The sequence below is a fragment of the Hemitrygon akajei genome, chromosome 25, assembly GCF_048418815.1.
Source record: "Hemitrygon akajei chromosome 25, sHemAka1.3, whole genome shotgun sequence".
Classification (NCBI taxonomy): Eukaryota; Metazoa; Chordata; class Chondrichthyes; order Myliobatiformes; family Dasyatidae; genus Hemitrygon; species Hemitrygon akajei.
Window position 1 is genome coordinate 28,208,120 of NC_133148.1, and position 13,629 is coordinate 28,221,748.

The following is a 13,629-nucleotide window of genomic DNA, read 5'->3' on the forward strand; positions in this document are numbered from 1 at the left end:
AGAGTCTCCAATGCGCAGGACTGCAAGAGCCTGCAGAGGGTTAGCTCCATCATCAGCACAACCCTCCCCACCACTGAGAACCTCATCAAGGAGCAGCTGGCACTAAAGATCCTCACCAACCTGGGCATGGCTACTTCTCAACTACCATCAAAGAGATAGAGAAGCCTGAAAACCCACACTCAACAACTTACAAACAGCTTCTTCCCCTCTGCCTTCAGATTGCTGAACTGTCCATGAACCCATGAATACCTGCTCATTATTCCGTCTTTTGCACTATTTTTGTAATCTACAGTAATTTTAATGTCATTACACTGTACTGCTGCTGAAAAACAGCAAATAAGTCAGTGATAATGAATCTGATTCTGACATCCCTGCATTTCTGGTGTTGTAAACATCCGCTACAGCTCCATAGCCCCGTATATTCTCTTTATAATATGGCAAGAGCTATCGCAGTACTTCAAAGAGTGTCTAATCCAAGTTTAGCATTACTTGCTTTATCTTTATTTTTAATTCTGTCCTTTTAAAAATAAACCTGTGATTGGTGCATTTGCACCTCGAGATTGTATTGCTCTTCCACCCCACCCAGGCTCAAGTTTTCCGAGTAATGTAACATCCCTATTCTTCCTACCAAGATGCACCTCCCCACATTTAATGACATTGAACTTCATTTGCTAGTTATTTTTCATTCATTTAACATCTTCCTCAGTGATGACCAGTACCAAAATTTTAGTAGAAGAAACAGAAAGTGCTGGGAATATTCAGAAGGTCAGGCTGCATCTGAGGGAAGGAACATAGGATTAACGATTCACAATGAACACCCCTTGTCAAACCCTGATAAGAACAAAATTTTAACGAAGAGAATTTGACAAGAAACACTAATGTAGTTTCTCCTCCCACAGATGCAGCCTGACTGTGATTACTTCCAGCATTATCAGCATCTGCAATTGTTTGGTTTTACAATAATTTGGTAACTGTATTTTTGATTACAAAGTCTAAATCAAACTATATTGTGAACTGAAGTGGTCCGAGCACTGATCCTTCTGGTATATCCCCATCCACTTTCTTTCATGAAAATCATTTTATTCCACTTCCTTACCTTGAAACTAGCTAGCAATGCAATCTGCTACATATCCTCCAAAAACATTATTTACTTGCCTATTTATGGGGCAACTGATGGAAAGTCTGTGCTACACTTAATGCTTTACTAGCATTCCTGTTACTTTCCCTGTCGTCTCTTCACAAAATAATTCAATGCATTTTGATTGATTTTTGAGATCCTGCTGTCACTTTTTTGCTGACGAAACTACCATTGTTGGCTGAACCTCAGACAGTGACAAGAGGGCGTACAGGAGCGAGATATACCAGCTTGTTGAGTGGTGCCGCAGCAACTATCTTGCACTCAACATTAGTAAGAGCAAAGAACTGACTGTGGATTTCAGAAAGGGTAAGAAGTGGGGGATCATAGAGGGTTCAGAAATGGAGTGAGCAATTTCAAGTTCCTGAGTGTCAATATTTCTGAGGACCTAACCTGGACCCAACATATCAATGCAACTGTAAAGTAGGTAAGTCAGCGGCTATATTTCATTAGGAGTTTGAGGAGATTTCATAAGCCACCAAACACACTCAGAAATTTCTACACATGTACCCTGGGGAGCATTTCTAACTGGCTGCATCACCATCTGGTATGGACGGGTGGGGGATTGTTGGTGGGGGCATGTGGCTGCTGCTCAGGATTGAAGTAAGCTGCGGAGAGTTGTAAACGTAATCATGGGCACTAGCCTCCATAGTATTCAAGAACATCTTGGAGGAGTGATGCCTCAAAGAGGCAGCAACCATCATTCAGGACCCCCATCACCCAGGATATGCCCTCTTCTCATTGCTACCACCAGGAAGGAGGTACAGGAGCCTGAAAGCACACACTCAATACTTCAGGAACAGCTTCTTATCCTCTGACATCCGATTCCTGAATGGAGAATTAAATCCATAAACACTAAAAATTTGAGCACATTCCTGTTTATTCCCTCAAAGTGTTTCTTGCATAAATATCCACATAATTCAAATTTGCAACTGCAAATTAGTTATTTCTAATTTATACTCAGAACAATAAGACTTTACTATTGTTGCCCTGAAGGCTATTTGCCATTAACGTCAGTACATTTAAAAAATATATACTTACCAGGTACCTCTCAGAGGAAACACTAACGAGGATGAGGTCATCACCCACACGAACTTTTTCACCTTCAGACCTCTGCTTCGAGGCTGGATGAATGGTCCACCAGCAAGCTTCCCCTGTGCATATCACATTGGTGAGACTCATGGGATGAATTTTCCCGTATTTTATCACATATTAAAAGAAGTTCTGAAAAAATATACCAATCAACTCAATCCACCTCTTCTCATTGTTACCATTAGAAAGGAGATACAGAAGCCTGAAGGCGCACACACTCCATCACGTGACAGAAATTCTGACCCATCTCTATGTTGTTTATGACATTAAAATTACGGTAGTTAATCTCCCAATTAATATTGTGTTAAAAATAAGCACACGTGTACAATATAGATGAGAAAATGCAAATTAAAAGTTGGTCAATATTTTTCTAGTTACAAAACTTTAGGCTATATCCCACAAATCATCTTTCTCAAGTGTTTTACTGTATTCTATTCAGGAAATGGATAATCACCAATATATTTTTCGACAAGACAACATTATCTGAATCATAATTTCCATTTTTCCTTCTTTCACAAAAACTATCTCAGCTGTTTATTTTCACTAGGCTTCTGTTAAACTCCCATGTACTTTAACAAGATGCTACAAGGACTCTGGGACAGAATGCAATTGCTATTCATTCCATTTCTCCTTTGAATCCATGAAATTTAAGTTGAAGTGCTAAGTAGGGGAACCACAGAAATCTTCCCCTGAGCATTCAAAATAGGAATTGCCAATCAATTAAAACATTATTTATTTTTAAAAAAATCACCTGACGCATCTTCTTGCAGTCCAACATCAAAGGATAATTTATCTGTTAAAGACCTCGAGGTTGTCAAACAACATAAATACTGTAAACAAAGGAAGACAAGAGTTATAATTGCTATTATTGAAATGTCAAAAATTTAATCTTGCAAATAACATTCCCACTCAAAATTCACTTTTTAAGTATTACCAAAATAAAACTTCATAAACAGAACTAAAGTCACAAATAAACAATATAAGATCCATGGAAAATGTGGATTTGGATACATAGGGATATTACATTAAAATACATTTTACTGAAATGGATTTGAAGAAATAACTTGTGTCAAAAACAGGAGTGTGTCTCTGCTTTGCTCTTCAATAAGATCACAACCGATCTGGTTGTCACCTTGACACCACAATCATAGGGAGACATCCAAGTGCAAATGACAGCTTCAAGGTAAGGAAGGTTTGAGGAAAAGGTTCAAGGGAACAGGATCAAACAAAATTCAGCTTTTATTTTGCATTAAACTATTATGTCTTTCATTAAATAACAGTAACATTTTATATACAATTTGAAAAATAGTAGTAGTTTGCCTAAAGCACAAACGTAGCAGCTAAACTCAGGTTTAACATTACCAGCACTCTCTGGAGAGTATTTCGGCATGACAGTTCCCGATAAGAGTGGACAAAACTATCTTTTTCTCATGTATAGCAAATTAGCAAACTTCAGTGCACTCTGATTAGGTTCTTAGAAGTTCCTTTTGGAATAACTGAGAACTAGCATCACAGTTCAAAATATTTAAGACAGAGACGAGGTGAAACCTCATTTCTCAGAAGGTTCTGAGTCAGAAACTTTAACTAAAGCAGAATGATTGAACATTTTCAAGACTTAGGTAGACAAACTATTGATGTGCGAAGGGTAAAGTTACCAGAAGTAGACAGGAATGTGGTGTTGAGATTACAATCAGATCAGTTCTGATCATATTGAACAGCAAAGCAGAGACATTTCCCTGTTGCTGGCACAAGTATTTCTTTCAAATCTGCCTCAATGACACTTTTTTCCCAAATGTTCTCTTAAATCTTATTACAATTTTATAATAATTTATTGACTGAAATGCATTAATTCAAATATAAGTAGAAGTACAGATGAAATACCACCCACAGTAGAAAAGATCAGATTTTAATGTATTTCGACTTCCTCAGGTCAGGCATTAACAGATTACTGTATTTGACAGAGCTCCAATAGTACACCTTAGCAAACAGGTAACAATTGCTTCACAGTAGATTTTGAAAAGAGAAATAGTTGACTTCACTAAAAAATGATACAGGCGTTGCAACTTTAATTATGCTTCTCTTTCACTAATTGGCATCCAAACACTTCATATAAAGTTGTTTACAGCAGGTCATTTAGAGCAGAGGTTCCCAACCTGGGGTCCACGGAACCCGATATAGAGGAAGGCAAATCAGTTAAAAGGATGATTACAAAAATAATGAATATATAGTTGCTTGCTCTGTTTACTTACCATGGCACTATGAGAATGTCGGAGAAGAATAGCATGACCGTACAAAAGGGTTCTATGCCCTCCTCCCTGAGAAGACTGCGTGTAAAAAGGTTAAACACGATCAGTTTCACAAATCAAGACACATTAAAATTAAGACAGCTCATACTCTTCAATAAAAAGAGGTTTTGAATTGCTGATTGTTTTTAGATAAATATTGTGGAAATTTAAAAACCAGATCATCATGATCTTGAAAGGATCTAGAGCAGGGTTTCCTAACCTTTTTAATGCCATGAACCAATACCATTAAGCAGGGGATCCATAGATCCCAGGTTGTGAACTCCTGATCTGGAGAATGGAAGTTAAGGCATCAAGATTATTCCAGTCACAAGGCCCTTGCTACAGACATAAGCTGTGTCCAAGACTAGAGCCGACAAGCTATCATGGCCTGGAATGGCTCTTTGCATATCATGTTATTTAAAAATGTGCTTTCCAATAGTTACACCCTAAACTTGAATTCAGGAGGTTTAGGCTCACTTGGTCCATACTGAAAGGGGTTGATTAGGGCTTGGGTGGGGGTAAGGGGCATCAAAAATAATTCAATGCTGTTGTCAGTAGGCTGTAATTGACCATAAAATTACATAAATTAATTAGGTTGGCTTGTCATCTTAGAATATATAAAGTATGTTGATACTATGAATAAATGCTCTTTTCCTTTCCCTTTAAAAATATTCTGATTATGGTGCTTCATCCATGAATGTACTGGTCCATTCATACATCTCTACCCACACCCATTCTCATACATACTGCACCATTCCAAGGAATTGCAGAACAAGCAACAGCCATACTGTCAGCCTCCTCCTTCCTTTCTTGTACCTACTCACCTAATTCCTTTGCATTTTGTTCAATTATTATGTTGCTTTCCTTCTGTTGAAGGAAATCAAACAGTCAGAGTGACTGCCCTGCAGTTAAGTTTTATTCAGATCGGCAGCTTCCAGTTCTTTCTCACTCCCGCTGACCTCTGCAGTTTTAATGAAACTCAACTTAAGCCTATTTCCTGGCTTGGCATATTACAAGCTTCAGTATTTCACTTCAAATTCAACAACTTCTGATAATCCGATTTTGTATCTCACACTTCCAAGCTTTCTTTCCTGTTCTTAAAATATAACAAGATATTTTTTTTAAAGTATGACCTATTTCAAATCTCTCACCCACTCCACTTGCTCCTGTCTTGCCTCCTGTAGGGGCTCCACTCCATCCTCTCAGTCCTGCCAGCTGTCGTATTGCTCTGACAATGAGACATTCCTCACAGGTGTCTCTGATATGTCTTCCTTCTTCCTGAAGCATAGTTTCTACTCTTGATTAGAGTTCTTGATCAAATTCCATCCATTTCCCACACCTCTGATCTCACCTCCTGGGTACAGCAAAGGCACAGCTTCCCTGGTTCTTAGCTTCCACTCCGTCACCTTCATAATTTCAGCCAGCTCCACATAGACTCCACCACCTGATATATTGAAGGGTTCTCTCCTCCCTAACTCCTGGTCTACTCTTCTTTCACCACCCACTACTCTCTATCAAATGGTACTTTCATGGGCAATCCTTGTCCTTTCACTTCTACTCTCCCATAATGTAGGGGCACAATCTTTCCAGGCAAAGCCGTAATTCACTTGGACCTCTTCCAATCTGGTGCACTACATTAAGTGCCCATTCTGCGGTCTCTTCTGCGCTGGAGAAATCAAACATATGTAACACCCTGGGAAAGGCTTCACTGCTAATGTAATGGTTTCTCTGTATCAGCAGTGTTTGGGTTATTGCTAGAGATAACAGGGGCTTTGGACTGTGCGTCGTCCAATGAAGGGAGTGTTTTTTTTCCTTGTTGTGCGCCCGAGAACAAGCGATCTGGGCCTTTTGTTCGGCGAGAGATGAAGCGAGAAGACACCTGAAAGGAGAGGTCGTAGCCAGCAGGACGGAGAGGGACTGGGAGTCGACGAAGCCCAGGGAAATCAATGGAGGATCGGCGAAAGGGAAACTGTGAGCTCCAACACGTGCGCATTAGATCATTCCATTAAAATAGGCCCTTTTATTTTTGTCTTCTTTAGTCAAGAATTATATATCTAAATCATTTAATCGTTATTTTGTGGTACTGATTTGTAACAGAGGAACACATCACGAAGCATCCACACAAACAAGAGGTTTTTTCACCCCAGATTCCACACGTTTGGTGGTGCCAGAGACTGCCTTCCCTAGAGTAATGCCGCCGTCCGAATCCGAGGGTTACACACAGATTGGGCGGTCACTTTGCAGAGCATCACTTTCAGTCCACAGGAATTCCCCGAGCTTCCAGATCGTTGCCACATTAATTCAATGTCCCACTCCCGGCCCCACTCCGTCCTGCCGACTACGACCCCTCCTGGCCTCCTGCACTGTTACAATGAGACCTAAAGCCAGCCTGAGAAGAACATTTCATCTTCCGTCAGGGTACGTTGCAGCTTTCAGAATTCAATGTTGAGTTCTCTAACGGTGGTGGAGGCGGACACTATAGGGTCTTTTAAGAGACTTTTGGACAGGCACAAGGAGCTTAGAAAAATAGAGGGCTATAGGTAAGCCTAGCAATTTCTGAGGCAGGGACATGTTTGGCACAACTTTGTGGGCCGAAGGGCTTGTATTGTGCTGTAGGTTTTCTATCTTTCTATTCTTAGCTTTAGAGATCCAGTGTGGAATAGGCCCCTCCAGTACTTTGAGCTGCCCCACCAGTGGCCCACCTATTTAACACTAGCCTAATTATGGACAATTTACAATGGCTAATTAATGTTCTAACCAGTATGTCTTTGGATTATGGGAGTAAACAGGAGAACGCAGAGGAAACCCATGGGGAACGAGTACAAACTCCAAACAGAGGACACTCTGAACTCCAATGCCCCAAGCTGTAATAGCATCGCGCTAACCACAACTTCACCGTGCTGCCCTTTTATCCCTTTAGATAAATGATTATACGAGTTATCTTTTTCAGATAATTCACCTTTATCTTTCTGTCTGTATCAGAATTGTTCACATCTTTCTGTCATCATTTTGATTTATATTTTATTTTCCTATTTGTGTAGACTGGCCTGCCGAGCAAGATCATAGCCTTACTATTAGCAATGCTTTGCATTCAAATTAGAATAATCTGACGCTAACTGCTAATTAATTGATACGGTCACCCACTTTGTACCATCTTATCAGAGATATTCTTCCTGTTCAGTCTCTTCCTTTGCCACTTTCTCTGCTACTGAAACTTTCTTTCTTTCTGATATTTGAAGAAGAGTCCTGGAGATGAACCTTTAACTATTTCTCTTTCCACAATTTCTGCCTGACCTGCTTTTTGCAGCATTGTGCATTTTCATTTCAGTTTTTCTATCCTCCAAACATGAAACACCCTTTATCATTGAGTTCCCTTTCTTCATTACGTTCTTCCCTTTTTCCTCTGCAATTTACAACTTTTTTCCCCTGTATGAAAGATCAGCAGTCTAGATGAACAGCTTCGTCCTCCTAAATGTCACCTGACCTGCTCCGTACTTCTGGCATTTCACTTCCATTTAAAATTTCAATACATCTTAAGCAGAAGAAGCAACTCAAAGTACAGTTTTGAGGATGTTTCCTGGACTGAAAGCTTGAGTTTTAGGAGACTGGACAGGGTGGATCAGTTTTCCCTGGAGCAAAGCAGGCTGAGAGGTAACATGATGGAGATCTATAAAATTATGAGAGGTATAGATAAGGCAGATGGACAGTGTCTGGCGCTCTTGGTAGGCATTCTAAAACTGGAGGACATAGATTTAAGGTGACAGAGGTTTAAAGGCAAGATGCAGAGGAGGGTGTGGAGACAGAAATGGTAACAATATTCATGAATTATCTGGATAGGTACTTGAATAAACGGGGAACGGAGGAAGATGAAATTCTGCATAGTGGAATTAGTATATATAGGCATGATGGTCAGAGGAGATGCAGTGGTCTGAAGGGCCTGTTTCTATTCTCTGCCAACTCCATGGTCGATGAAAAACTGTTAGAAATTTGTAGAACTTTAGTTATATTTGATAGTTTGTTATCAAGACTTAAGAGAATCCTTTTTTAAGAAAAACTCAAGTGTGTGCATTCCACCTGAGGAATCGAGAAGCAGCTCAGAAACTCAAGATCTTCTAGTGTGGGAAGGAGCTCGAACATCTTCCGACTCCAACCGACCTGGGCGAGACACTGGATAGGATGCTCTCATTTGCCACCCACATCCAAAAACTCCGAGGGAAAGTTGGCTCTCGCAATTCTCTCTTGAAAAAAATTAGCAGGCACGAAATGGGGAGCTAATGCTCACACACTTAGGTCAACTGCCCCAGCACTCTGCTCTGCACCTGCAGAATACTGTGCACCTGTGTGGGGTAGATCAGCCCATGCGAAGATAACAGACTCCTTTGCTTAACGAAGCCTGCCGAATAATCACGGGCACACCGCGCCCCACACCCACTAACATCATTTACAGACTTGCAGGCATTGCTCCCCCAGAGATCCGAAGACACAATACAACAAAAATTGAAAAAGGTAAACAGAACTCGGATCCACGGCACCCACAACATCATCATGTGCCAGTTCCCAACCGCCTAAAATCGAGGAAAAGCTTTGCTACAGTGGAGGAACTACCGCACCAAACATCCTCCCAAGCATAGAGGATTGACCTCTGGCAACAAACAGAAGCCAGAACTCCACCAAACAATACAGTGCAAGACCACACAAAAATATTGCCAGATGGGGCACTGCTTGACGGACGGAAGGGGTGCACTCTCAACAGAGCGAGAGCGGGAGTTTGTAGGACGGGGGGACAATATGGTGAAGTGGGGTTTAAAGACCAGTGAATCCTGTGAGTGTGGTGAGAGGGTGCGGAACATTGAACGCGTTCTGCGCAACTGCCCACTCTCACCTGATTGAGCTGACACTGACCTGCTCAACATCAACCGAACAACACTAGAGTGGCTGGCTGTCTGGTGTGACAAGCTGTGATGATGACTTAAAAAAATGTTAAAGTTACTAACAAATAAAGATGCAAGCGAAGGAACAAGGCAGAGAGATTTTGGGAGGGGATCACATAATTCACTAATTTGGCAGCAGAAGACACTATTGCCTTTGGCAGTGTGATAATATTTAGGGGAGAACAGAAGTGTAGAATTGGAAGAACTCAGATAACTGAATAGGGTGAAAATGAACATAAAGGATTTGAAAAAGATAGGAATTGTAAAATCAAAGCACAGTTAGAAAAGGGAATGAGATCTGACAAGGGCAACTGAGTATTGGATGGCCTCAAGTTTTCAAATGATAGGAGGGTGACCAGGTGCATTGGAGTAGTCAGCTTAAGAGGGAACATGTGTTTCAACAGTAGATGAGGAAAGGCAAAGGGAGAATCAGGTCATAGTACATTGGTGGTGGAGAAGCCAAGAGAGATGTAGTAGCTAAAGCTGTATACATGTGTAAAACTACATTGCATTTTTAAATCATTTAAGTTCACTAGGATTCAAGGATTGATATGTTTTCAAAAAGGGATAATGGGAGAGTTTTTAACTGATTGGATCATTAACAGGTTTAGTTGAGTTCCAACATGGGAGTTATTTCCTTAGACAAGCTAAGTCTGCAGAAGTCAGACAGGGCACTGCTTGACGGACGGAAGGGGTGCACTCTCAACAGAGCGAGAGCGGGAGTTTGTAGGACGGGGGGACAGTATGGTGAAGTGGGGTTTAAAGACCAGTGAATCCTGTGAGTGTGGTGAGAGGGTGAAGAACATTGAGCACGTTCTGCGCAACGAGGGGAGGGAGGAGAAAACTAGATGATGAGGATGTGGGGCATGAACTGAAGAGCTTTCAAAGTTTGGCCTGAGGAATTAGGAGCAAAAGTCTTTTTTTGAGAACACCTGACTTGTAACATGTAACATTGAACTTAACTATGGATGGAGAAGATAGACTGTCAAAATGCACTTCATAAAAATACATTTGCTTCATATTCTTACTACATGCAAACTTAGTCTGTTAGTTCTAAGGTTAAAGTAACAGAATGAAAGTTACCTCATATTATCCTCACCAATTTACAAACCCTAGTTTTCAAACATTAGTACAAAATTTTAAAAAACAGAAGGAAGTTAAATCCAAATAATTTTAAGTGTATTAGATTTATATCAAATTAAATAAAGCAACAAAATCACCACATTTGTTGATACAGATAATCAGGGACCGGCACAGAATTGGATTTGTTTTTATATGTGAGAGTTTAGATCAATTAATGGTTCAACCTGCACCCTTGGAATCAATCATTCTGCAAATTTACTTCAAAGAGTGATTCCGTGGTTGTGATGCAGCGTGATCAAGGCCAATTCTGTCACGGAAATAACTCACCCACGTCCATTTCTAAAATATAACTTTTTGTTGTATATTAACATCATAAAACACAAGCTGTCATCAGGAAAAGTCACAGTGTCATGCAGAAAGATATACTGCAGAGATCTCCTGCTGATATTCATCAATATAAATGTGTCATATCTGGCAATAGCATCTTCGTCTCAAACAGATTTTCATGAAAGCATTTTATTAAAAGAGGACTAATTTGGGCTGAGAAATCACGGATTACTTTTTTATGTTTCCTTCAATCTGGACTCAAGCCCAATACCTGCCAAGCCAAATTATCTGGAGATGTACTCATTTTAGTGGAAGAAGATTAATATTGTACTGTGTTGAATATGAACAGGAGAAACAAAGATTAATGCCAATTTCATTGCATTTATGCAGAAGAGACATTAACAAACATACACTGCATTGGTAAGGTGTTAAATATGTTCAATGTATTTTTATTTAAAAATCATAGGGCATAACATAGCACAACATAGGAAGAGGCTCACAAAGTACACTGCAGATGCTGTGGTCAAATCAAGATGTACAAACAAGCTGGAAGAACTCAGCAGGTCGGGCAGCATCCGTTGAAATGAGCAGTCAACGTTTCGGGCCGCGACCCTTCTTCAGTCCTGACGAAGGGTCTCGGCTCGAAACGTTGACTGCTCTTCTCAACGGATGCTGCTCGACCTGCTGAGTTCCTCCAGCTTGTTTGTACATCTTGATAGGAAGAAGCTCTATAGCCCACAATGTTGTGCTGAACTAATTAAACTCCTAACTGAAATAATCCCTTCTGCCTGCACAATGTCCGTAGCTCTGCATAGTCTGTACATTCCTGTGCTTTTTAAATGCCTCCACCACCACTGTCAGAGAATTCCAGGTACCTACTACTCACCATGTACAAAGCTTGCCCTGCACATGCCCTGTAAACTTACACTATTTCATCCTAAACGCATGCCTTCTTGTATTAGACATTTCAGCCCCTGGAAGAAGATGCCAGCTGTCTATCTCATTCCTCTATTATCCCATAATCTTCTGTCAGGTCTCATCTCAGCCTGCAACATTCCAGAGAAAACAACTCTAGTTTGTCTAGCCTTTCCTTATGGTACACCTCTTCTAATCCAGGCAGCATCCTGGTAAACAAGGTTTGCACCCTCTTCAAAGTCTCTGCATCTTTTCTATAATGGGGCGACCAGAATTGAACACTATACTCCAGATGTGGACTGACTAGAGTTTTTATAGACAGGAAATGCAACTTCCTGACTCTTGAACTCAGTACCTCAACTAATCAAGGCAATCATTCCATACACTTTCTTTCCAACTCCATCAAACTGTACAGTCACTTTCAGGGAGCTTTCAGAGACACCACCTGTATATCAACGATGTTATGGACCTTGCCATGAATAATGTACACACACAAAATGCCGGTGGAACGCAGCAGGCCAGGCAGCATCTATAGGAAGAAGTATAGTCGATGTTTCAAGCCGAGACCCTTCGTCAGGCCTAACTGAAAGAAGAGGCAGGGAGAGATTTTAAAGTGGGAGGGGAAGGGGGAGATCCGAAATGATAGGAGAAGACAGGAGGGGGAGGGAAGAAGCTAAGAGCTGGAAAGTTGATTGGCAAAAGAGATACACAGCTGGAGAAGGGAGAGGATCATGGGACAGGAGGCCTAGGGAGAAAGAAAGGGGGAGGGGAGCACCAGAGGGAGATGGAGAGCAGGCAAGGAGTGATTGTGAGAGGGATTGAGAGAGAAAAAAGAGAGAAAAGAAAAAAGGGGGGGGGGTTAATAAATAAATGAATGAATGAATGAATAAATAAATAAGGGATGGGGTAAGAAGGGGAGGGGGGCATTAACGTAAGTTAAAGAAATCAATGTTTATGCCATCAGGTTGGAGCTACCCAGACGGAATATAAGGTGTTGTTTCTTCAACCTGAATGTAGCCATGGATAGACATATCAGAATGGGAATGGGACGTGGAATTAAAATGTGTGGCCACTGGGAGATCCTGTTTTCTCTGGCAGACCGAGCATAGGTGTTCAGCGAAACGGTCTCTCAGTCTGCGTCAGGTCTCACCAATATATAAAAGGCCACACCGGGAGCATCGGACACAGTATACCACACCAGCTGACTCACAGGTGAAGTGTCGCCTCACCTGGAAGGACTGTCTGGGGCCCCTGAATGGTGGTGAGGGAGGAAGTGTAAGGCAGGTGTAGCACTTGTTCCGCTTACAAGGATAAGTGCCGGGATGGAGATCGGTGGGAAGGGATGGAATGGACAAGGGAGTCGCGTAGGGAGTGATCCCTGCAGAAAGCAGAAAGGGGGAGGGGAGGGAAAGATGAGCTTGGTAATGGGATTCCACTGGAGGTGGCGGAAGTTGTGGAGAATGATATGTTGGACCCGGAGGCTGGTGGGGTGGTAGGTGAGGACAAGGGGAACCCTATCCCTAGTGGGGTGGCGGGAGGATGGGGTGAGAGCAAATGTGCGTGAAATGGGAGAGAGATGTGTTTGAGAGAAGAGTTGATGGTGGACAGATAATGTACTGTCTCTTGACATTTGATCTGAAGTGTAAAACCTCACATTTGGCTAGATCAAACTCCATTATCTATTTTTCTGCCAGTATCTGCTACTAGTCTATATTCCACTGTATCCTTCAGCAATCTTCTACAACATTCAGCACCACTATCAAATGCCAACCATCTTTGTATTATCTGTGAACCTACTAACCCTTCTGCTTATATTTTCATCCGTCATTGTATAATCACAAACATCAGAGGCTTCACACCG

General features: G+C 41.3%; 1 protein-coding gene across 6 annotated transcripts in view; it reads right to left on the reverse strand.

Moving 5' to 3' along the window:
- The window catches only part of LOC140716481 (ryanodine receptor 1-like), a 560,721-nt gene that overhangs the window by 481,089 nt on the left and 66,003 nt on the right, over positions 1–13,629 (reverse strand). For all 6 annotated transcript variants that reach the window (XM_073029249.1, XM_073029247.1, XM_073029248.1 and 3 more), the window contains 3 exons: positions 4,477–4,551; positions 2,979–3,057; positions 2,177–2,289 (listed from right to left, as the gene is read on the reverse strand). In XM_073029249.1, the coding sequence (XP_072885350.1) occupies positions 2,177–2,289; positions 2,979–3,057; positions 4,477–4,551 (267 nt within the window). The remainder of the gene's footprint in view (positions 1–2,176; positions 2,290–2,978; positions 3,058–4,476; positions 4,552–13,629) is intronic.